The 24,295-nt window shown below is 40.6% G+C and overlaps 4 protein-coding genes across 6 annotated transcripts; 2 read left to right on the forward strand and 2 right to left on the reverse strand.

Moving 5' to 3' along the window:
• The first annotated feature begins 223 nt into the window (after window positions 1-223).
• On the forward strand, window positions 224-6,242 carry polr1e (RNA polymerase I subunit E). 2 transcript variants are annotated; one of them, XM_069167855.1, is made up of 12 exons: window positions 224-309; window positions 1,164-1,267; window positions 1,402-1,478; window positions 1,564-1,649; window positions 1,842-1,897; window positions 2,006-2,150; window positions 2,288-2,398; window positions 2,569-2,665; window positions 2,776-2,906; window positions 4,571-4,652; window positions 5,019-5,150; window positions 5,958-6,242. In XM_069167855.1, the coding sequence occupies exons 1-12, from the start codon at window positions 246-248 to the stop codon at window positions 6,121-6,123; spliced, it is 1,251 nt and encodes a 416-aa protein (XP_069023956.1). In that variant the 5' UTR covers window positions 224-245; the 3' UTR covers window positions 6,124-6,242. The 2 variants fall into 2 exon arrangements, with proteins under 2 accessions (XP_069023956.1, XP_069023955.1); XM_069167854.1 differs by having other exon boundaries at window positions 247-1,267.
• Window positions 6,233-12,985, reverse strand: fbxo10 (F-box protein 10). The gene is made up of 11 exons (XM_069167849.1): window positions 12,897-12,985; window positions 11,890-12,524; window positions 10,929-11,756; window positions 10,566-10,715; window positions 10,164-10,300; window positions 9,324-9,394; window positions 9,082-9,234; window positions 8,619-8,969; window positions 8,221-8,531; window positions 7,924-8,111; window positions 6,233-7,353 (listed from the first exon to the last, which is right to left on the reverse strand). Exons 2-11 carry the CDS (start codon window positions 12,472-12,474, stop codon window positions 7,173-7,175), a joined length of 2,955 nt encoding a protein of 984 aa, XP_069023950.1. The 5' UTR covers window positions 12,475-12,524; window positions 12,897-12,985; the 3' UTR covers window positions 6,233-7,172.
• Window positions 12,778-22,954, forward strand: LOC138209342 (interleukin-8-like). 2 transcript variants are annotated; one of them, XM_069167858.1, is made up of 4 exons: window positions 12,778-13,083; window positions 22,048-22,180; window positions 22,302-22,388; window positions 22,570-22,954. In XM_069167858.1, the coding sequence occupies exons 1-4, from the start codon at window positions 12,885-12,887 to the stop codon at window positions 22,580-22,582; spliced, it is 432 nt and encodes a 143-aa protein (XP_069023959.1). In that variant the 5' UTR covers window positions 12,778-12,884; the 3' UTR covers window positions 22,583-22,954. The 2 variants fall into 2 exon arrangements, with proteins under 2 accessions (XP_069023959.1, XP_069023960.1); XM_069167859.1 differs by lacking the exon at window positions 12,778-13,083 and adding an exon at window positions 21,674-21,930.
• LOC138209343 (interleukin-8-like) lies at window positions 16,146-18,658 on the reverse strand. Its single transcript, XM_069167860.1, has 4 exons — window positions 18,488-18,658; window positions 18,159-18,291; window positions 17,764-17,850; window positions 16,146-17,338 (listed from the first exon to the last, which is right to left on the reverse strand). Exons 1-4 carry the CDS (start codon window positions 18,537-18,539, stop codon window positions 17,326-17,328), a joined length of 285 nt encoding a protein of 94 aa, XP_069023961.1. The 5' UTR covers window positions 18,540-18,658; the 3' UTR covers window positions 16,146-17,325.
• Window positions 22,955-24,295: the final 1,341 nt, after the last annotated feature.

The following is a 24,295-nucleotide window of genomic DNA, read 5'->3' on the forward strand; positions in this document are numbered from 1 at the left end:
AAATTGTATTTTACTATTATCTATATACTTTATCCTGTCTATGTAATTTATATGATTTGTCGTAATTTGTGTACGTAAGGTTTTTTGTGTCCTTTTGGGTGAGAAGTCTTCAGTTCCCCCCCCCCCCCTGGTTCATTAATTATAAAAAAGAAGAAATAAAGCTCTTCGATTGCCCTGCTGAACGAGAATCTGGGCGAACACGGAAGTACAGAGGAGTGAAACATCACTCGAAAACAACAACAGTCATGGCTGCCTCCTGCTCGTTAGTGCGCTGCGGAGAGGAGCGAGATGCCGAGAAAGCTGTGATTGGTGAAATATCTCGCATTCGAGACGTGTCGAAACTTTTACGTAGAACGCTTTAAATATAATAATGACAGTTTTTGTTGGGTTGTCCTTAGCGGCTCTTTTTGCACACCAATGTGTATCGCACACGTGGGCCCCAGCTCCATTGCTAGTTGTTAAACGGTGTGCCCCGGGTTCTCACGCTTATCGCTGGCTATTTTGACAATCGGTTTTTTGTTTTTGTTTTGCGTCAGTCTTTAATGTAATATAATCAAATTATCTGATTCCCGCCTGTTAAATGAGAATATCTTTTGGTTCTTCCAGTCATCCTTGATAATAAATTTAGTATTTTGGCTGTGGACTGGCGGTCGGGACATGTTAGGCTGCAATTTGGGCTGAAGGCAAATACTGTTCCAACATTTGTAATATTTTTTATGATATTTTAAAGTCCAAACAGCTGATGTATGAATTGAGGAAACAATTGACAGACTAGGTAAAGATAAGGTACGGTACATTTATTTATGGAGTACCTTATTCTGCACCAGGCAACCCAATGTGTTCCAAAGAAATACACGTAGGAGCACAAGGAGTAACAACCAGAAACTCAATGAAATGATACAAAGAACAACCAAAAACTATGAAATCCGTATAGACATTATATAATTATTATTATTACATAATAATGAAGACATCTAGATAAAAGCAACTGTTAAAAGATCAATCAATCATAAATATAGTTGTTATTTGTAGCCCGACTTACAAGTCCACAACCGTTGCACGATAAGTCTTAATGTTATGAATGTGTTTGCTGGTGATTAGGATTTCTACCATCACAAATGTATTGAAACAGACATGTTTCTTGTTATGTTTCTCAATCACAGTCCGCTTTTCAAACGGCAGTGTCCAAAATGAAGACGGACTGGATTTCACGATGTTCAAGAACACAGATCAGAGTAACCCCAGGAAAAAGAGCATGCGGACACTGGTGAGAAGATGACTGATTATTCTTGTCCTGACGTTGTCCCTCACGTTAATAAGATGACATGTTTAGGGTGTGTCTTCTTTCAGTAAATCATGACTGTTTTTTATTTTTTATTTTTTATTGTTTCCTCTGTGTAGGTTGCTGAAACAGACAGTCTGTCCTACATTGGACATAATTTTGGAGTGAAGTCATTAAAATGCAACACTCTTTGCAAGTAGGTGAACGTAGCATGTTTTGAGATAATATGATTTGTATTACTGTGAAGAGGATTGACGAGGATGATGTTTGGTGTCTATTAGGTATTATGTTGGCGTGTTGAACAGACAGACCATGCAAATGGAGGTGCACAACGCTCAGCTCTTTAACATGCAACCTGTTATACCAGGTAAAAGGAAATCACCTGCACATTGTAATTACTATACAAATGTTATGCCACATAGCTGCTTATAAGGACCCCAGGTACTCTAAATCATTGCAGTAATTGTCCAGGTAGACCAGATTATTATTTGAAAGGAAAATGTTTCATGCTATGTGTGGCTTGATTGACTGTCAATGTTTCTGCAATGTTTGTCTTCAGGAGAGACGACGGAGTCTGAAAAACCACAGGACACGACTCAAACCTACAGAGACAAGGTACTATGTTTTGTCCTGTTTTTCTCAGAGTAAATAAAGATTGTGCTCAATTAAGAAAACAAACTTGGTGTTAATGTCCTAATCTTATTTTACATTTTTTTTCTTTAGGTTGATTCATTGATTGAGGCCTTTGGCACCAACAAGCAGAAGAGAGCTCTGAGCTCCCGCAGGTTGAATCAGGTGGGCAGTGACACCCTGCAACATGCAGTGGCTAAGGCTGCCAACTCTGTGATTGACAAGAAGGGCCTTGAAGGTAAGCTGCATTGTCACTTTGCCAAAGTCATCTCTGTTATCTGAGGCCTCTCCTGTTAGGAATCTGGAAAAGCTTTCTCTCCATGTTCTTGTCATTTTATTTATCAGAATGTTTTTCACATTGTTCTCTCTCTTCAGCTCTACAAAAGGAAGTGGCCGAGACGGAGTATCGGGGAGACCTGGCTCTTCATCTTCCTCCCTGCAATGCAAGCGCAGACCAGCGAGACAACGTTTACGCATTTGATGATCGTATCTTTTATTCGTGTGTGTGTGTGTGTGTGTGTGTGTGTGTGAGATTATGTGCCTTTATGTGCATGTTACATGTGTCTGTGTCAGTAAGGGAATGCCGCTAATATAGTTTTGTGTTTAGAGCCACAACAGAGTTTGTCCAGGTCTCCATCCTTAATTGATAACTGCAGTCCTGACCCCAGTAGAGTTTGGTGCTTTGGAGCAGGCTGGTTCCAAGATGGCGGCACAAACCCCCGAGGAGTTGAAGATGATGAGAGATGACGGAAGGTAGGGCAAAAAAGGGATCATGCAAGTTGAGACATTTTATTTGCAAGGTTTTTCCTTGCATTCTTATTTGTGTCTTAACTGTTTTTTTTAATTTTTTAATTTTACTTCAGGTACTTGTGTGTTGTGAGACACCTGGAGGATATGCCAACTGTAGGCGAAGACAGAGAGAAAACAGCACGCTGTGCTTTTTATCTTTCTCTGCTGCTCAAACTGGCACGACAGAGGAGCGTCAGCCGCAAGTGTGAGTAATGCTGTTTACCTTCATCTATACACACACACACACACACACAACCAACCCCGTTTCGCAAATCACCTAAACCCATAATTAATTGAAAATAAACCAAGGACATCATTTCAAATGTTAGCACTGAGAAATGTTATTGTTTTATAAAAAATATATGCTTATTTTGAATTTGATGCCAGCAAAACGTCTCGTAAATGTTGGGACAGGTCAACAAAAGACAGGTCAACTTTTCTCTTTTCCCTCACTTTCTGTGACTCCGTGTGCACAAGATACTGCATGCCCTTTTATGGGCATTGGCAGGGCGTTTAGTTATTCTAATTAGGAACAACTGGTACGCGCTTTCAACTTGGACCGTGGGATTCATCGATAAGAACACAGGTGCGAACAAATCCAGGGTTTAAGAACACGTCGTGAATCTGAAAGACTTTTTCTGAGGACAATTCTTAAGAACAAATTAAAGCAAATTCTTAGGAAGATATTGGTGAATGAGGCCCAATGTTCCTCAATTTGAGAATTTTATCATCTACGGTCCAAAAAAATCATTAAAAGACTCAGAGAAACCAAAGAGAGCTCTGTACGCAAGGGACAAGGCTGAAAACCAATATTGGATGGTCGTGATCTTCGGGCCTTCATGCAGCACTGCATCAAAAACAGACACAAATCTGGAGTGATAATCATTGTCTGGGCTAAGAAAAACTTCTGAAAACCATCGTCTGTGAACACAGTTCATTGCTGCATCCACACATGCTGGTTAATAATCTACTCACTTAATACCATGCAAAAAATAAACCATATATAAACATGATCCAGAAACACAGCCGCCTTCTCTGGGCCCGAACTCATTTAAGATGGACTGAGGCAAAGTGGAAAACTGTCCTGTGGTCTGATGAATCAATATTTGAGAAATCATGGATGCTGCATTCTCCAGGCTAAAGAGAAGAGGGACCACCCAGCTTATTATCAACGCTCCGTTGAAAAGCCAGCATCTGTGACGGTACACGGATGCATTACTGCACATGGCATGGGTAGCTCGCACATCTGAGAAGGCACCATTAATACTGAATGATTTTCAGGTTTTGGAGCAACATGTGCTGCCATCCAGGGGAGGCCTTGCTTATTTCAGCAAAACAATGCCAAACTGCATCCTGCACGTATTTCAACTGCATGGCTCTCTAGTAGAAGAGTCCGGGTGTTAAATTCCCCTGCCTGCAGTCCAGACCTGTCTCCAATTTAAGAATTTGGTGCATTATTAAAATGAAAACTATGACAAAGGAGACCCTGAACTGTTGAGCAGCTAAAATTATATCTAAGGCAAAAATAGGATAAATTTTCACTTCCGAAACTCCAGAAACTGGTCTCCTCAGTTCCCAAATGTTTACAGTGTCGTAAAAAAGAAGGGACGCAAAACAGTAGTAAACATGCCTCCGTCCCAACTTTTTTGAGATGTGTTCCTGGCATCAAGTTCAAAATAAACATATTTTTATAAAACAATAACATTTCCCAGTTTCGACATTTGATATGTTGTCTTTTTTGCAAATCCATTGCATTCTGTTTTTATTTACATTTTACACAGCGTTCCAACTTTTTGGGAAACAGGGTTGTATATTGTGTAAAAATTCACACAGACTATCAGACTAATAGTGATTTCTGTTTGTGTTCAGTCGGGCAGGAGGATGGCTGCCCTCGCATCATTCAGAACAAACTGTTAAAAACATTCACTGTGGAGACTTTCAACAGCGGCAGGTATTATTTTGTGGAGCTGCGGGTTCTTAGATAAACCTTTGAAGGGACCGTATTTGCTTTGCAGACATCTGGTGACTGTTTATTCATAACCACAGGAAGGTGTCTGGATTAAGATTTTTTTTTGTAATAAAATGAATTTTATAATAAAAAATCAATGCAAATTGTTTTTCACTTTCCTTATCACATTTCAGATCACCATGAACAAATTGAATGTTTTTTTTGTTTTTTTATTATTATTATTATTTTTTTTTTTTACAAGTAATAGGTATTATGGATATATACAAGTATTTGCTGCATTGATTTGATTTAAAGTATATTTTCTCTGGTTTGACACGCAACATAAATACATTTCCCTTTTCTTTTTAGGGTCCAGAACATGATATCAGCATCAATGCGTGCTAAATTAGCAGCATACTGCTTAGCTCTGCTGCTGCATATGGGTCACATGACTGCTGACCTCACATTGCTGCACCGCGATCTGGCAATCACCGAAGCCAGGTAAGAAAAAAAACAAGACAAAAAATAGCCCCATCAGCACCTTTTCCTCCACTGGTACCGGTTTGGCTTTACTCCCTTTGTTAAAAGTTTTCTATTGGGCAAAAATTTTAGACAATATCTGATACTATTTTTGATATCTCTGCTGCTGAGATTTCAAGCAAACTAAACCAATTCTAAAAGGGTGATGTGAACTTGCTGCATGTGTTACACAGAAAAATCCTGCACAAACCCACCATTGTTTGCTCAGGTACCATGTTAATATTGTCGTTTTTTTCAATGTCTTTTTAATTCACTGGACTGGATTAATGGCAGCTCACAAAGCCATGACATGGTCAATTGAGGAGGTGCCGACATTCCTCTGGTTGGTTGCCAAAGAAAAGATTCAGGGTGTTGCATTGACATGACGGTGTTGCTACAGTAATGATTACACACTGATTGGAAATATCTGCAGTGGAAATCAAAATCCAGAAATGTACCTGGTACCAAAAGCAAGTAGAGCCGGTGCCGGCAGCAGAGGGGCTGTACATGTGTGACATGCTGTATTCTAACCTTGTGTTGGGCTGTGTTATTCATTTAATGTAATGTTGCTGTTGAAATAAGACCATTAATGAGGTCAGTGGCATCAATCTGGCCCCATGTTCTAAAGTTTATATTTTTGCGTGTTTCTGGTTGTTAATCAGAACTGTTGAAGGGAAATGTACCATTCTTATCGTATATAATTGATTATCACACCACATAAAGCACTGCCAGTATGAGGTGTCACAGGAGAACTCTGCCCGTGTAACTGATTTATACGTTTTCCTAAAGGATGATTGAAGTTGCCAAGTCAATGGGACTGACCCTGATCAAACCAGCCCGGGCCAAGTCTGAAGAGGCGGAACTGCGAGACGACCACAAGCGTGTCGCTCTTGTTCTACCTCTGGTCAAATACGAGCAGTTCACTGAGAGACGGAAACGCAAGAAAATGCACTGAAGGCCACGAGAAGAGAAAAGACGAGCTGGACAGAGAGAAAGCACTAAGAACTGTAAATGCCACAAATAAGACCTGTTTATTCTATTTTGTTGACAAATAAAGTGGTGATCTTTGAGTTATACGTGATATATTTACAGTTTAAGATACAAAAAAGCAGACTAATGAGCTGTAAACAAATTCTAGATGACAAAACATCTAGCTCAGACAGTTAAAACGCATAGGCACATTTGTAGACATCACATATTGCACACTAAACATCTTTTTCCTTCTCTGACTGGCTAATACCAGCCGAGTCTCTGTGGTTGTCACTGTGCAGCATGTCGATCTGGAGAGGGAAAACTACACTTTGTCTCACTGCAGTTTCAAGTCAAAGAAAGCTGTAGTGCATAAAATTTGAGAAACAGCATGAGAGAAGAACACGGACCCACCAGGAAACAGCCGCTCTGTGAAAGAGGCAGAACCTCATTTTGGCTTGGTTTCTCTCTTATTTTTTTGCATATACACCTCACACTATGAACGCTCCTTCCTTAGCTACAATTATTGATTTGATTTAAAAAAGTCACACAAGGCACAGCTTCACTTTGTACCATGGTTGAAGCTGGCATCTCTGAAGCCTTTGACTCCTGCTAGGATTTATAAATGTGCACTTCCTAACCAGTGAGTCCCATGAGCAAAGTGATGAAACCAACCACGTCTACAGTGAAAGAGAAAATGATTTAGGTAAAGCTTTAAAGATGAAGTGGATGTCGAAGATGCAGGATGATGATAGTCATCACTCTGTTGCACTCAAGTTATACTTCATTTGTCCACCTTAACAGGTGTTTTATCATAAAATTACAAAAGTCTTGATTTACAAAATGTTGTACCACCCTAATATCCTGGGAGATTGATTGCCCCTTTGGTGTTTTCGGTGCAGCCTTCAGCATCATGTAGGATGTTGTTCTCTGTGGAAAGTCGGACTGCACCACACGTGCTGTGTACACCAGCTAAAAAGTGAGCAGATGCTGACCTCTTGTCATTCATATTGGTTTGTAAGTCCTGGTCAGTATTCACAGGATGGAGCAGAACATGCTGCCACTGTGGCAACCACTTTCCACAGTTGCGCTGATCCTGGTCGTCATGGAAATTCCAAGTCGAGAAGGATACTGGGATGCGGAGAGGCCAGCAGGGGAGCTGGCCAGCGGGCGAGGGGGAGGGTTTTCCAAAACCCAGGGCGGAGTGGCTATACAGCTACAAATTGGGAAAAGATAAAAAGTGAGCATGAATTAGAGATTCCTTTGAAATTTATTTTGTACACTTGTTTTCAGTTACCAATGTATGTCTACTTGCCAAATTAACCCAAATATTAACAGTTTTTGACATTACCAACTCCTGAGAGAAACATTTGACTCTTTAGCCACTAAATGTTCCATAATGTTCAACAGCTAATCATGCTGTGGTGATTAGCAATAGATGTAGAGTGGATTTTCTGAGTTCTTTCTGTTAAAACATCTACCTGCTGCAGCCAAAAATAAAATGATGACAAGTAGGAGTAAACTGGAACTAAATGAGCAATGACCTCAAATGATCTATAAAGCTCCTTTAAAAAAAAAATGGAGGGAGGACTGCAGTGACAGTTCTTTGTAGCTTCATCTTTGAGTAACCCCTTTCACTTTGTCACACTGCTATTTGATGCATTGTTATTATAAAAACATTGATTATAGCCGCTGTATGGCCAGCGAAGAAAAGGGAATCAGTAGAGATGGTAAAGCCATTGATGGTCTCTGAATGTCGGCTACTTCTTGTGGGTTGCCTCGTTACCTGTTATTATGCTTTAGAATACTATTGTTGTGCAACACACAGCTCTCATTGCCAGGATCCATATGTAGCAGTGGTTTGTTGTTTCCAGGGCGGCCCTGGAACAAGATATTATCATGGACAACACCTTTGAATGGCCCTAGCACAGCAATGCCACAGCCTTGTGCTGGTTGGACGCGGTTTCGCACAACCTGAAGACAAAAGTCATAAAAACCACATTTATGTACAAAAATGATGTTAACATTTCAGTAAGTTGCTAACTACAACATATCCAAAATAAGTCTTAAGTGTCCATCTCACCTTGATATCTGCACTTCCAGAGACCTGGATCCCATATCCTCGATTACCAACCACATCATTCTCAGCAATCTGCCCGTTACCACAGAAACTGATACCGTGGCCACTGTTTTCATAGATACCATTCCCACGAAGCTCCACTCTGCAGTCTTTCTCCACTGTAACACCCCCTCGACCATTTTCGAGAATGCAGTTTGTAACAAGCCGGGTCAGCTGACTGCTCTGCAGCACAGCGATGCCAGGACCACAGTTACTATTTACCAGGTTAGCACAAACATTCAGAGCCTCGCTGCTCTTTACGTACAGGCCAACTGCTACAGTAAGAGACAGAAAGATGGAGAGCACGTTAGAGATGGGAGAGTGAGACTGTTTCTATTTGATGCAACAGACCAGTTTAGTACCTCCATTGTAGCTCATGCAGTTGCTCTCCACCAGGGCCACGCTGATGGAACGACGAGCAGAGTGACGCTCGTCCTCGCTGTCCAGATCGCTCTCCCAGGCAAAGAGTTCACCTTCTTCGTTGAAGTTTTCCTGCCCTTCTCTTCCCTCTCCTTCTACTCCCCTCCTTTCCCCACCGCCTCCTTCTCCACCAATCGCATCCTGCACCGGCCAGTTCCCCACCCTGGCCTCGATGTTCTCCGGGTCCTTCCTGCAGAACACTGCCAGCCCATACATGCAGTTATGGATGATGCAGTTTCCTAGGAGCTGCGGCAGGCTGGACGACATGATCCACACACCGCAGCCTTTGTTACCTAAAGAAATCAGAGGAAGACGAAGAGAAATATTTGTGCCATGGCTGTGAAAGATGAGCGGTTATGTCAACATATGTATGATGCTGGCTATTATCAGGCTGAAGTGACATACAGTATACATGGTTTCCCTCAATAAGTCCTCGTCCTCTCTCCCCCACCACCACGCCGTCTGAGTAGCCATAACAGATGTAGTTGTTCCTCAAGATGGGGTCACCTCCTCTGCGGATGTCCACGCCCCCCCATTGGTTCTCTTTGATCACATTCTCTGTAATTAAAATGACAAATAATATTATCATTTTCTGTCTTCCATATGTGTAACGTGGACAGGGAGATGTTAAAGACCCACTTACACACCTGTTATCATCCCTCTGCCATTCTCGTTGATAGCAATCCCTGCTGCCTGGCCTTGGAAGATGTGATTCCCACTAAAACAGAATATGAGTGGAAATGGAGCAAATCCTGAACAGGTCCTATCTTTGCAGAGAGACTGGGCAAGGCTATCAGCATCACATCTTACAACATTATGGAATGCTGCTTATACCATACTTTTCCTGCTTAGGCATTTACAGCTACTAAAAAATATACCTCTACAATGCAGCACTCTGAAGTGTTTGGGAAATTGTTGAAGTAAAGTTATCAGGTCAGAACACAAAAAGTGTTTCATTTAGAGAAAGAGGATTTAAGGCTTCTATGGAAATCTACCAAATAAAGACCAGACCCAAAGCATCGGAAGTTAGTTTCTCTCAACTGTAATAAGAGTGGTAGACTGGGTCTGAACACTTTCATTGCTGACAGACCTGAAAAACATATGCTGTCGTTCTTCTTCACATATTACCATGTGAGATGTCACCGTATAAAAGATGTACAGGTGTAAATGAAAAAGTAACAGTGGAAGATTTCCATTTCAGTGTCCTGATATAGGTGCATGCTGAGTCACACAAATCTATCATTAAAGACATTAGTAACACCTGTGCTTCTACTATGACAAGTCAAAATATGCACTGTGAAAAAGTGGTGTTTTAGCTGTTATTATCTGAATTTGATGCAGCTGAGCTTTTAAAATCCTGTCTTTTGTCCTTACAGAAAAAAACATCTGTACAAGCTGTATGAAAACGGGTTAATATCCAAAATAATTAGAAACGAAAGAAACTACACATTATTCAAAAAGTTAGATGTTTGTGGAGTCCAACCTACCTCACCACAGGGTTTCCACTGAAGAGAATATACACACCGGCTTCTTTGTTGTTATAGATCCGGTTGCTTCGAATTGAACCTTTCCCATTGCCAAGGACAACAACCCCAGAACGCAAACCATTGTGTATTCTGTTGCACTGTGGAATCACAGACAGAATGAGAGTGTAAAAACAGAGTAGCAAAAGCAAAACTGACAATGGTTAAAACTGGAACTGTACCAAGTGATGTTATAAACATCTTTATTTTGTTGTAACAAATGCCCACACTTGGGATGCAGCCTGTTAAACATGGATACAGGAGTCCTCAACCTCTGAAGTTAATGTGTTGATCTTGTTTCAGGTTTTTTGTTGTTGTTATGTTTTGTATCTTTACAACTTAAATAGACAATGATGCAGCAGTTACCACAATTGTGGGGTTAGCCCCTTTTCGGATGTCCAGTCCCGCCTCTCCATTCGAGTGGATGTTGTTGTCTGCAATGAGGCCCTGAGCAGAGAGGCGCAGAAACACACCAGATGCACGGCACTCACACACCTCATTTCTCAGCATCACTATCTGAAGGAGGTGAGAGAGACAGAGAGAGGGAGCTCAAGTAACAGTTTGAATAGGAAACTGCTACTAAATTACTAATGATCTGAGATACTTCCTCAACTTGATACTTTATTCAAATGGCATGCCGCGCGTAAAAGCCACTGAACTTGTGAAATCGAAATGTGATGAGATACATTTCACAGATATATTAAATTAGTCTGAAAGGACGTTATGTACCGTGGAGTTCTGGATGCACCGAACGGCGTAGTTCAGCCCACGGAAAACATTTTCCTCCAGCCGAGCTTGTCCATAATTAGACAAATGCACACCACCCTTCCCGTCCCTGAAGAGGCAGCGTCTGAGGATGCAGCCAAGGGTGGATGCTGCCAACATCTGAGCCTCCGGGTCCCTGTCTAACTCCTGCTGAAGGGTGAGAGGCTCAGGGGTCACAGATGGGGGATCCGGAGACGAGGCGAGTGGCAGGGAGCCATCTGGCCGGGGCTTGAGCAAATGGGATAGGCCGTGATGGTCACATGGGAGTTTGTAATTCAGTGTAAATTGTTTTTTGGTGTTGTTGGTTCCCCCTCCATCTTGGTTCTCCTCCTCTCCCTCGCTGCGCTCACCATCACTCCAGCCATCTTCAATCACTGTGCCCTGACACACCGCATCTACCCCTGTCCTTCTCTTCCAGTCCTCGATGCTCACATGTGCCTTTTTAACATTAGTGCCTGGAGGTTGAGGTCCATCAGTGCAGCCGGCCTGAGGGCCTTTGGGAGCGCTAGTATACCCATACACACCACATGACGGGAACGTCCTGGTCAGGGCAGCTAAGTGTTTACAAGCCCAGTTCCTTTCGGACACTGGGGGTCCTTCCACTGTCACTGAAGCTGTGTCACTTCCTGAGAAATCACAGCTGTCCAGTAAACTGAGGACAACACCCAGCAAGTGGGCAGAGCTGCCCTGTGAGAAGGAGCAAAAGCGAGCCTGGCAGGTTCCCGGGCCACGGATTTGCAGCTGAGCCCCCTCAAAGTTGCAGTTGTCCAGTTGGACGTGACCCCATGACGTCTAGAGGAGAGCGAAGAGAGAAAGGTGATTGGAGTCAGACAGATTCAGCAAGAAAGAGATCAATATAATCAGACCTGATTTTTGGTTAGGATATCAGTGGATTCAGGAGGGAGGAGATTAGTTGTTACTTCACCTTATAGACGACAGTGGAGAACCATGGTGGCATGAACACCAGATTACACAGCCTGGCAGTGGGGCACTGCTGCTCAATGCACACCAGGAGGGCCACCTCGCCCAGACGGCCCAGTCCAACCAGCTCCAGAGGCACCTTCAGTGTCACCTCAGCCTGCTCCTCATACACCCCTGGATGGAGAACCACGCGGTCGTATGGCCCCACCACCCCAAGGGCCCCGCGTAGGGTCTCAAACTCACATCCGGGCCCCACGTGCCAAACCCTGCGGTCTTTGCGGCGACGGAAAAAGAGGAGACAGGCAGAGGACTGGAGCTCGGGCCCATTTTGAGTCCAGGTGCGGGTGGCGAGGGCGTGTTGCTTCAGGGCCTCTCTCCAGGATGGAGGCTCCAGGTGGGGCTGATTGGGCCAGTTGGGATGTCGGCACTCTGGGCAGCCCAGGCAGAGCTGTCTCCAGCGGGTGTTATCCAGGGAGAGGACCAGCTCCCGCCAGGCACGGCACACCTGACAGCAGCGGCCCAGGTCAGGGAGGGGGAGGTAGGCCAAGATAACCCTCCACAGCTCCACAGGGAGGCTGCCCACCTCCATGGCAGCAGAGACGCCGGCTAGGGAGCACCGTGACGGGAGGAGGGGGATACCTGGAAACAGGCAGGCACAGGCGCGCACGAACGCGCAGTTCAGGCAACAGGAAGCCGCTGGTGCCAAACGTTACACAACAATAATAAAGCATGCCTTATTAATAATCACACATAAACAATCATGCAGCGACGGCTAGCATTTACTGCAGCGAGCTACAATATGTTATTTTAGCAGAAAAATAACACACAGTAAACCCTCGATGCGGTAATTTTTTATTATTTTTTTTTTGTAACCTTACGGTTTAATTAACGTGGCGATAACTAATATCTCTACAGAGGCCCGAAATAGATTTGCTTCCACATTTGCAACGATGAATGAAGGTTAGCTGTCGATGCACCACGTTAGCTCCACCGTAAACAATGAATCCGTACCTTTTACCAGTTTGCCATAGTTCGCTGAATCAACACATGTCGGCTCGATGTTCAGACCAGCTATCTATCCGGCGTTACATGTCAGCGACAGAGACGTTGTCCTCACAGCCTCCAGACTTCATAACAATCCATGATGTCTGCAGATGTGCCATCGAGGTGGAGTTCAGACGATCGCTTCCAGTTTACGGTAAGAGACCACGAAGCGAACAGACGTCTCCATCTTCCGCTTCCCAGAAGTGGGCGTCTACCTTCTCCTCCGTTCACCCACACCTTGTTGAAGACGGGTGGAGGGGAGGAGGTGGTGGTGGTGGGTGGAGGGGAGGAGGTGGTGGTGGTGGGTGGAGGGGGGGGTTGCTGCTGATGTTAGTTAAATCCCATGTTGCGTGTGCCTGGGTTTAAACTTGATGCTACAGAAAGTGGACCGACAAACTCTGGCTAAAGTATCATTACAGTGCCTTTCACCACACTCAAACGTTTTTGGTTTAAATGTCTTTGCTCTATGCCTTATGTTAAAGTAGACCCTCAGCTTGCAAAAAAAAAAAAAAAGCTGCTGTTGAGTGGTGGACGAAGTATTCAGATAACTTAAGTAAAAGTAACGCAATGTGCAACCACTCCATTACAAGTAAAAAACAAATTATAGCCTACATGAACAACCCTACTATAGAGTATTATAAGGTAGGCTGCATTACAGTAAAGTGACGTCATTTTCGAAACTAGCAGACTCTCCTAGCTCTTCTATTAGTTGCCTTTACCCACATAGTCATTATATCCACATTATTGATGATTATTTATTAAAAAAAAACAACAATAAAAAAAAGTATTATTTTGTAAAAGCACAGTAGTATTTGATCATACATATTGTGATGTTTGATTTTGCCCCAATTGAAATGAAACCATGTGGGGAAAATGACAAAAATGGAGGAAAAATGGAGCTGTATTTAGTAATTCAATATCTGAAATGTGACCTCGACTACACACTTCTTGCAATACACCAGTAGCCCAAAACGTTGGAAACCACTCGTGTAAACTTTAGCAATGAGTTGTATTTTAAAAGCTTGTAATATTATCCATTGTGTCAAACAGTCTATGGTAGCTGAGTAGGTAGGAAGTATAAAATGTCCCTGTATAAAGTAGGTGTCGTAATATTCGCCACACAGACAGATATATAGATTAAAAATACTTTATTGAGAAATAGCACTTTTTTTTCTTTTTTTTTTTAAACACACTGAACAACCTAATAGAAATCGTCACAGATCAATTCCTGGTAGGCACCGGTAGCCACCTCTCAAACCTAAAACACTCAGCACTGAGAGAGTTTAAACACCTTTAAATACATCTCGGGAAAAAACAACCTTCCCACCGAAGGAACACTATTAAAGCGCATACAAGTCAACATGGACCACTGCAGACTGTGGGCAAGTCAAAATCATGTCCACCAATAGGGGAAGGCGGAAAGCCCCTCTTATCAGCCTGGCCTTTCAATGGACAAACGCCATGGTGTCAATTTAATAAAATCTATTTCTAAAATGAATCATATACAAAACAAACGAATAAAACGGTTAACAAGAGAATATATGAACATTATACATGAAAGTGTTAAAAGCTGGGTCTGGCAACAACACCGCGCCTACCCCCATTGGTCACGAACATGGACTCTCCCGCAGGACCAGGAAGCGCAGAAACGCTCGCTGCAACCGGGATCCTCAGACATTAGGGTCCAGCAACCTGCTGCTTCAGGCGGCGTGAGGATGATGTGGGGAGTCGAGGTGACGAGAGCACATTCAACCCCCCCCTTCCCTCTTTACATAAAGGAGGTATCCCACCTCCCCTCTTAATGCAGGATAGGATAACGTATTTAGCTGTCTGCACTGCACAGCACTTTCCCGCCACAGTTCCTCTGCCAACATACAGAAGCAGTTCACGCTTTAACGCACGTCGCACACGCACACGTCCACAACCTGAGTCATAGGTGAGAGTCATCAATCAGTAGTTCTCCGGTGCGCTGGAAATCCTCCACAGGGAGATGAATAAACCCCAACTTCCGCTCTACACGAGCATGTATTTTAAATACTCAAGTAAAACTACCAAAAAATTATATTTAATTGCTCACTGTCGGTGGCAATAATTCTCAGGGATCAGCATCAGTAATTTATTCTATTGCAGTATTGTTAAAAGTTTGCATTACACAGTTCTTTTTTATGGGAGTTGTTGATTGTTGCTTTCTTTTTAATTGTTTAATGTGAATATAATTTTAAACAACAATGTGTCCCTTCTTTAGAGAAATGGCCTCTCTTGACCTCAGGAAGGTGTTTTCTCATCATGTGACTGGCTATGGCTCACCCCCCCCCCCCCCCCCCCAAAAAAAAAACAAAAACAAAACAAAACAACAACAACAACTCAGAGAGCAGTACAATAAAGGTTTTGAGTTTACCTGAGAGCAAATGCAGGTAAGACAAGGTAACATGTTTTCTTATCTAAAACTGTTGGGGTTCAGAACAAGCAAACACTGGCCGGCAGATAACATTACTAGACCACTGTACAGTTGGCAGGGAATGACAGGAAAGCTGGTATAAATGTTACTAAACTTATGACAGAATGGGGATCAGGTCACCGTGTAAGTCAGACTCTAGGCAATTGCACAAATATTAAGGTAAGTGGAGGACAAGGGGAATGATTGGATCTGGAAGTGCCAGGCATGTGATAAAAAGCAGAAGTGGAACTGATTCATGTTGTGAAATATTGGATTTAATCAAAGGCTTTCACTCGTGGCCTTTTTAAGGAAATTCTTTCAATTTCTTTCTGTCACATATTAATAGTACATAAATAATGTTGATGGTCCAATTCCATTGAGTATCTTGTGAAAACACACTTCACTTAGATTAATCACTGTGTTTAAGATTGAAATGCTAATTGCACTAGTCAGCTCAGTAATATCATGTTGTAGCTGGCTTTTGTCTGAAGTACTTGTCTTACAACAACTATTCAGCAGCTGAATGTTTGTCATGAAAATGGGACAATGATAAAAGTCTTAGATTTTAGTATAATGTTCCAGGAAAATAATAATCAGTAATGGCCACTGCTATTAAAAGGAGTGAATTTTATAGCCAAAAAAACCCCCTCAGATAGTCCTGAGGGTGTGTGTCTTTGTCCAAGAGGTGGCGACATTCTTCCAAGGAAATTTAGACTCTGCAGGCCCTTAACGTCCTGAACATGACACAACCCAAGAAATGCTGCTTACAAATGTTATATTCAGGACATTGACATTTTATTTGTTTCACCATCATAAACAACAAAACGACTTTTCCCGTAACCGCTAACATTTAACAGAGGAGATTGAATGGACAATCACACAATGTTTATGCCGTTACAAGAAGATAAAGAAAGTACACAATATGAAGAGAGGGAGTAGTGTTTAGTGAGACTTTTTCAGACAATCTTAGCAGAATACAGCAAGTTTTTTTTGTAATGCATTTTCAAGAGACAAAATATCTTGTCTGACCTCTGGGGGATAATAATGTAAAGCCCTTACAGACAATATAAAATGAAATACTGTGAATTTATGGTTGTTATTTTGATACAAATGTGTCACAGTTTATAGAAAAGTGCCCAAAGACAGAACAAATTTATATATATATATATATATATATACATATATATATATATATATATATATATATATTAATTTGATAGTTTTCTCAGAAGTGATCTTTTTATTGCTCAGTGTTCTTCAAAGCCACAAGAAATGACATAATTCATCTGATGAAATCATGGTATCCTGCTTGACCACTACTGCCCAACAATAATACAATGACATTAGTAAGTAAGGTCAACATTTCTTCACTGTGGGCTGGGACATGACTTTTAACTATTTGAAATATGTCTATTGTAGAGAAGCTGGAACAAAACAGAAATATAGAACAACAGCAAAATTGGAAGCAAGTTTTTCACTTCAGTTTTGAATTAATTCTGTCCTGCAGCCCACATTTATGTTTGGCCCTCATTTTTTTCAATGTGCACTACAGAAAAATAAATAAAACAGAATAGGCAAACTAACTGCCCATCTAACTTACAGTGTTTTAACATTATTTACCCAGTTTAAAATTTGAAATACACAAATTTAAGTGCTCACAAAAACAGATCTAATAGTTGTAGATATATGGTGTTTAATATATTGTTCAGAGTATAATTTTGTGTGACCATGCTTTACTTTCTTGGTCACTAAAGAAATTGAAAACTTGGATATAGAATAAACAGATATATCCACAGTAAATACCTACTCTTGAACATCACAGCCGCCACATGAATCTTTCTCATGAGGTTTGTGCTCCATTGCTGCAATTAATGCCTCTATTTTAAATATATGCAGTGGGGAAAAAGCATCTCCAAAATATCCTTCCTTCCATCTGAGCCAAATCTGAGAGTTTGTTCTTCAAGGCGTCTGCCTACAGAGAAGAAAATGCACATATTTTGTAGTGAAGGACATCTTAATCAAATAACACACTGAATATAGAAACTCGCTGTGATCACAGCAAAACAAATTCAAGATAAGATCTTAATTTAATTAAAATATGTATGACTATTTAATCGTAATACCATGGGTTGAAATGGATTGTTATTGACAATGATTCATGGACGCACCCCACTTCTTTATGAAAGCTAATGGTTAACTAGGTTCTTGGAATGTTAAACAGAAGGAAATACTTCCCGGTAAACTTCTTCATCTTAATTGCCTTTCAGATGAAAGATACAGTATTTGTCCGACTGTACAATCCACTGCCATATACTGCTTATCCCAATCATGAATAAGGCTTCACTCTCATGCTAATCTATTGACACATTCACAAAAATACAGTAGAGATAGACTCACTCAGACAGTTTCTTCAAAAGCACTTTTTGGATCCATGGAGCTTCAGGGTCCAGACAAATCCTTTGCCCATCCTTTTTAAGAGTGGCACTGCAAACACACAGCTGAGACATCAGACACAGTGTGGTGCTGTGTTGCAAACTTCCCGTAGTACCCTAACAAATAGTGCTCTTCCATGTTAGGACTTACTTGTGTAGACCAGGAATTTTGGGTAGTGTTATTTTTCTGTACTTGACAGTGTTAATGCATATATGCACTCAAAATAGTGAGTATTAGCGCACAAGTACACCATTTGGAACACAACATAAGACTTTGTATAATTACCCCAAGGGAATTACCTTATGTTTGTATTTTTTTTTAGTACAAATTAACAGAAGAAGTTTGGCCTTTTGACATACATAATCTCAATGTCTTTGCAGTGGGAGCTTGCAAAGTTCACCTCCACCACTCCAATGTAACGCCCCATAGGCCTTTTTTCCTTGGTGATGCATTGACATCGCAGAGTCACTCCTTGTTCCCCCAAACTGATACCTGAGGTTTTTAGAAGTCAGAGAAGAATATCAGTCAGACAGAAGGTAAATCACACATCTGTTTGCAAGATTCGGATCGTAAACGTGCAATTTGACACAAATCACAGTGTATTGATGCAGGCAACAGGTGTTAAATGTAAAGTTTGAAGAAATAAGTCATTTAAACATTTTGACAGTATTTGACAGTTTAGACTCACCTTCCGGGATGTTTAGAAAAAGTAGGAGCGCCACAGTAGTGATGATAGACATATCTCCTCTAAATCTGATCTGGGCAATTTCAGAAATACAAGCTATATTTAACGACTATGGTTCGCCAGTGGACTGCAAACATTCAAGTGAGGTACAGCGCTTCCCTCTGCAGCTGTTAACTGTGATGCAAGGCTGCATCACAGGAACAGAATTTTTTTTTTTTTGCTTGTTTGTTTTGGTGTGGTCTTAATGGCTTTGTACAATTACAGGAAGCAGTTCTCATTTGTTGATGGCTATTTAGAATCCTGGGAACCTTCATGACAATAATTATAAAGAAACCACATTGTTTTTCTTCCAAAAATAACATGCTGGAACCTCCATCCTGCTGCTGGCATTCATTAAAATCAAATTTAAAAACATGCTGTGTCAGGAAAAAATAACTGGTGGACATGGTAGGTAGTTGCAACAGTGGCAGAGTGTCGGCTATGAGAAAATATTTTTTCCCATGAAAACTGACATTGTCTCACTTGAGATAAGTCATCCTTATCTGGAATTTGGTTATCTGCCAAACAAACTGCCACTATAAAGCTTCATCTGGCTGTATTTCAACATACCTTACTATCACTAAACAAACTAAAATAATTTACAAGTCTGCAAAAAATGAAATTTTGGGATTATAAGCACGTGTAAATAACGGTAATTGATTTCACTAAATATTTTTTGTGGAAAACTAAAGCTGTAGCAAAACAAGTGCAGGCAAATATAAGTGTGAAAGTTTTGACATGCATTATCTACACTTGTTATGGGGTCGGTTATGACAAGGCAGCAAACTTGTTCTGGCATGAAGCTTAATGTCAAAGAGATGCCATTCCACACAAATTGCAGCCCCCCCCCCCCCCCCCCCCCCCCGCCCCTCCCTCCTCGGATAGATATCCCAACTCAAAGGTATGTGTGGAAAGCTGCCAATCTTCAACTATTTCCCCAGATATTTGTTTATCCAAAAACTTTCCAACATTTCCCAAAACCCTTATAGGCTGACTGCCTATTAATCTCCTTCGGACACTCACTTAGTCATGTTTATCATTTATACTAACAACAGTTCAACCCTGGTTCAGCTGAAATGATTTGCTACTTTACACATAGCATAATGTAGCCTGGTAGCTACCTGTAATGTCGCTCAAGCACAGCTATCAAATTTCACAAGGACAAAGGGAAGGATGGGTGGTGACAAGTTGATGATTCATCTTTGGTTTTCCCAGCGTTTATCCTCATTATTTTAGTTTTGAGAAAACGTGATCAGGCTTAATGCCATTCAAGACATAGCAACATGTATCTAAATGTACAGTTTTACACTGTTGTATATGTTTGCCCTGGTAAAATTACTGCATTATTTGTTAATTCAACCTAAATGCTTCCTGTATACGTTTAAAATTAAAAGCCCTGTAGAGATTCAGCAGACAAAAAAAAAAAAAAAACATGATTTCTTAACCAGGCTTTTATTGTGAAACATTTGCATGAAGGTGTTGTGACTGAAATCGGACAATCACACTTTAATCCAGTAATTCCGATAATCCAGAACAGCCATAAATTATCTAGGCTATCTTACTGACTATTGTATCAAAAAAAAATCCTTCATCTTGTTACGCAACCTTAGAAACGAGCCACAACTTAACAATGCATTACAGGTACATTACAGGTGCATTACAGGTGTGCTCCAGTACTTCAACAAATTTCCATCGTCACTATTATTTACATGAACATATAATTAATAACAAACATAAAATGACATACGCACAGAATTTAAATACACAAATAATCTGATATGAAGAATCTACCTGGCACCAGAGTAAATGTTGGGGGAAGACCAGATAAACGATATGAACATAGTCATTTGGTTATTAACTGATGCTGGTCACATGCTGTCAAATGTCACTCAGTTATTTGACCACATACTGTAGCTAATGTTTAACTGCAGTAGTGAAAATGATATATATATATACATAAAAAAAATTAAAAAACTTTCCAGAGAAGTTCATCACATGTTTGAAATTGAACCATGACTTGTTTTCACTTCTGCACAGTCTAAATTGAGTTGACTATAAAAGAACATGGATGGGTTAATGAGATATGATCATAACTTTCAGTATGATTGTGATTTGCTTTAATTGATGTTCAACAAGGAACTAAATCTTTATACTCTTAACAGAGAGAATTTTGTCCTTTGATTAATCTGTGTGATTGAAGTGAGCCAACAGTTGGCCACCTTGTTTAGAAGTTGCTCAATAGTGGTGACAGTAGATGTGCCTGAGCTTGTTGAGCTTGCATTAACCAAATCTCAACACGTGATGTGTCAACAGTTTTTGGCATCCTGTGACGTGCTTTAAGAATGTCAAATGCAAGAGCTGTGAACTTTTTGATGAGTGTAATTACCCTGCAATGAAATGCTTTTAATCGAGGATACTTAAATGTCAAAAGTTTAATGTCAACTGTTGTGTCTGTTGTCTGAAAAGGAGTTTCTCTGTTTCTTTATAAATACTCTTTCTAATATAATAAATGTGAAACCCTTTTTTTTTTTTTTAATAAATCATATGTGGCACATGTGCATGAAATGCAACCTTTAGGTAATGAGTCTTACTCAAAAAGTGTGACACTGACTTGCCACTATTGAACAAGCAAAAAACATGGCTGTGCATTCCGGGATTTGTTCTTGATAAGTAGATGTACCTTTAAGTGAGCTCCCCAATCAACTCTTTGAACTAAAGATTCTCCTTCTTGAAGGCAAAGTCTGAAGTAACAAAACATTCATCTGCCACTCATCCACAGATTGCATCTAACTGTTCATTTTATTATATGTCACCAGTGAATCAGCTGTCTGCTTATCTGTGTAATGATGAACTTGGTATGAGTAAGCTGTAATGAACGTTTGATATGCAGTACTGTATATGAAAAAAACTCTCTTACGCGTTCCTTTTCGCATCAGTTGAATTCCCATAAAGCTTTGGTCACGGTGTTTTTCCACAAAACAAATCCGAGTGTAACATGTTGATGATAAATCAACATAATTTTTTGTGTGTAAGATATGTTAGTGTAAAGTCCCTACAAGCCGCTGATTGTCCCAGTTTGCGCAACCTGCCTAACTGACCCAGAAAGGAATGAGTCATTTCCACTTATCGTTCTCCTTAAATAGGAGACGTCTTCGACGCTAGATTCAAACAGCAGACGAAGAAAGCAGCTGAACCCTGAAACGGAAAAGTATCGGAGAAAGGGAACTGAGCAAAAGAAGAAGACGGCAGAATAAAAAAAAACACCTTCGTTACTGAGACGACTTTCTGAAGGACATTCTTATCTTTTATTACTTATTATTACTGAACTTATAAAAGTAAAATGATGAGCAACAGAGTTATCGTCACCTCTGTCGTGGTGCTCTTCGCCTTCCTCGCCATCTCTGAAGGTAAACTTTTTTGTCATTTAATTGCTGAATCCAACAGTAATGAACTTTTCGGTTTACTGCATCGAGTTATCAGCACTTGCACTTTGTAACCACATGCAACTTTGTCTTTCCTATCAGGGATGAGTCTGAGAAGCCTGGGAGTGGAGCTGCACTGTCGCTGCATCCAGACAGAGAGCAAACCCATCGGCCGCCACATTGAGAAGGTGGAGCTGATTCCTGCCAACTCCCACTGCCAGGCGACCGAGATCATGTAAGAACCAAATCCCACCTCAACAGTGATTATTTTGGGAGATTTTGTCATTGTCATTCATTGACTTTGGCATGAGGTCTCCATCAAAACTTACATTCCCGTTTCCTGCTTTGTGTTGCAGTGCAACTCTGAAAAAGACCCGCCAAGAGGTTTGCCTTGACCCTAACGCTCCCTGGGTGAAGAAGGTGATTCAAAAGATCATGTCAAGGTAAGGTTCACTTGAGTGCACTCAGACACAATAGTCTATGACTGCATAATGAACAGCTATACAACAATTAAGTCTTATGATTCTAGTGATGGATCTAATGATGGATAATAAAATACAAAGTTTCAGTCCACCGCTAATGTACAAAATATCCACTCCTTTTTTTTGTTTGTTTTCTCTGCAGCGGAAGACGCTGAAGAGATCTGGGAGACGTGCCTTTTGAAAGAGCTGTTTATCAACAAATGAAAGTATCTACACTTTTTTATTTTAAGACAAGAAAGCCATCATCACTGCTGTCATGATCAACTGTTGAAAATGACAACAGAATTTACCCACTCGGGTTGTTTGTATCAAACAACGTTATTTATTACTATGTCTGTTCATGTTTGAATGTGACATACGTGTGTTGGAGCCAGCATATTTTTGGCTGCTCCTATAGTATGTAAAACTGTATTACTCTTCTCTTATCTTGCTTATTAATATATTTATTTATGTATTTATGAAATATAAGTGTTTGTGAATTCAGTTATGTATGTTGGTTGCCAGCTTATTCATTAATAAATGTGAACCTGAAGTTAAAAATGGAATTGCTTAGATTTGACTTATTATTAATTATCTTCATTGCTTTGATCTAAAACTGCTCTATACAGAGTACTATAGTCCTGTTCTTTAGTTCAGTTGTCCCCAACCTAGGGGTTGCGTCCCTGCAAAGGCTCACTTGCTAAACCTGACGGGTTGTTAGATGATCAATGGTGTGGAAATTTGGGGGAATATTTTCACAATGAACCATATTTAACCAATTGCATGCATAGTCAGTAAAAAAAAACGAACTCCCTTCTAAAAACATAAAACAAAACAAAATAACAAAATGATCAAAACAAATATCCTTTTTCTTTTCACACAAAGTACTTGGAGTGTGTCCAAGATCCACTTCTCTATTTGATTGTTAGATCACCATCGTCAACTTTACAGAGTTACGCCACGCGTTAGTTCTGCTGTATTGACCCCACTGCAGACATTACAATTGCAGTTCCTCTTGTGGAGTCATCTATTACTGCTGTTTTAAAGACAACGGGAAACTCTGTACTCTGTGACTTTTTTTTTTTTTTAATTATAAGAGTAGGGGTAGGGAATTTGATATTCACCTTCATTATAGTTAGCTTTGTTTTTTTTATTATGCAAACAAACAACAGGCTTATCTTAACATGACAAACACTCACTATGTTTTGTTCAAACTATAAATAAGAGGAGTCTCTAGAGAGTTTAACTCAATGCATATTGCATGCTAGGACGTCTTTAAATGCAACATGCCCTGATAATGAAATGACAAAACAAGCATATGTCCAATGACTCCCAAAACTGAGTGTTTCAGCACCCTCTTTTGGACCGACACACCCTGAGACCTCAACAACAGAATAGCTCATTTGCCAAAATGACATTCAGTATTGATGGATAGTACTTGCAACAGCCGTAACGGACCTTCTCCATCTTGATAACAATAATTGACACATGATTACTGTTGTAAAATGGTAGCTATTTGGTCTGGTTTAGGCAACACAACTACTTTGTAAAATGTAGGTAAATATCATGTTTTTGGATTAGATAAGTATGTTTAATAAATAAATTGTGTTCCAGGATGTAAGTTAACTTGCATACTACATTAGAAGAAGTTAGTTTTGACGCAAAAACAGTTCTGCTGAGTGAGAGTCCAATCAATCCAACCAGCCCCGTGGCCTGTTTCACAAAAGCAGAATTAAGATATCCAGGATAATAGAGAAAAGCCAGGTTTGACCAAGCCCAGTCAGTTCACCCTGGCTTCATTTGTTTCACAATTGCTAAGTCTGGTTGATCAGGTGTGGCTAGTTCAAACCAGGTATAATTAATCCGGATAAATGCACATTCACAGCTGT

Source organism: Embiotoca jacksoni, unplaced genomic scaffold (assembly GCF_022577435.1).
Source record: "Embiotoca jacksoni isolate LCO1_2020_lvr unplaced genomic scaffold, fEmbJac1.0.p SCAF_4, whole genome shotgun sequence".
In the NCBI taxonomy this organism is placed as follows: domain Eukaryota; kingdom Metazoa; phylum Chordata; class Actinopteri; family Embiotocidae; genus Embiotoca; species Embiotoca jacksoni.

Bases quoted from the DNA above. Each gene is read 5' to 3' on its own strand.
- polr1e (XM_069167854.1), top strand. From the start codon at position 1,082: ATGTGTTTGCTGGTGATTAGGATTTCTACCATCACAAATGTATTGAAA. The intron at 1,898-2,005 runs GTACTATGTTTT...TTTTTTCTTTAG, and splicing joins CTCAAACCTACAGAGACAAG to GTTGATTCATTGATTGAGGC. The intron at 4,653-5,018 runs GTATTATTTTGT...TTTTCTTTTTAG, and splicing joins GAGACTTTCAACAGCGGCAG to GGTCCAGAACATGATATCAG.
- fbxo10 (XM_069167849.1), bottom strand. From the start codon at position 12,474: ATGGAGGTGGGCAGCCTCCCTGTGGAGCTGTGGAGGGTTATCTTGGCC. The intron at 10,716-10,928 runs GTACATAACGTC...CACCTCCTTCAG, and splicing joins GGTGCATCCAGAACTCCACG to ATAGTGATGCTGAGAAATGA. The intron at 8,112-8,220 runs GTGAGATGGACA...TTTTGTCTTCAG, and splicing joins CTGGAAGTGCAGATATCAAG to GTTGTGCGAAACCGCGTCCA.
- LOC138209342 (XM_069167858.1), top strand. From the start codon at position 12,885: ATGAATCCGTACCTTTTACCAGTTTGCCATAGTTCGCTGAATCAACAC. The intron at 13,084-22,047 runs GTAAGAGACCAC...CTTTCCTATCAG, and splicing joins ACGATCGCTTCCAGTTTACG to GGATGAGTCTGAGAAGCCTG. The intron at 22,181-22,301 runs GTAAGAACCAAA...TTTGTGTTGCAG, and splicing joins TGCCAGGCGACCGAGATCAT to TGCAACTCTGAAAAAGACCC.
- LOC138209343 (XM_069167860.1), bottom strand. From the start codon at position 18,539: ATGTCTATCATCACTACTGTGGCGCTCCTACTTTTTCTAAACATCCCG. The intron at 18,292-18,487 runs GTGAGTCTAAAC...TAAAAACCTCAG, and splicing joins TTTTCTAAACATCCCGGAAG to GTATCAGTTTGGGGGAACAA. The intron at 17,851-18,158 runs GTATGTCAAAAG...GTGTGTTTGCAG, and splicing joins TGCAAAGACATTGAGATTAT to TGCCACTCTTAAAAAGGATG.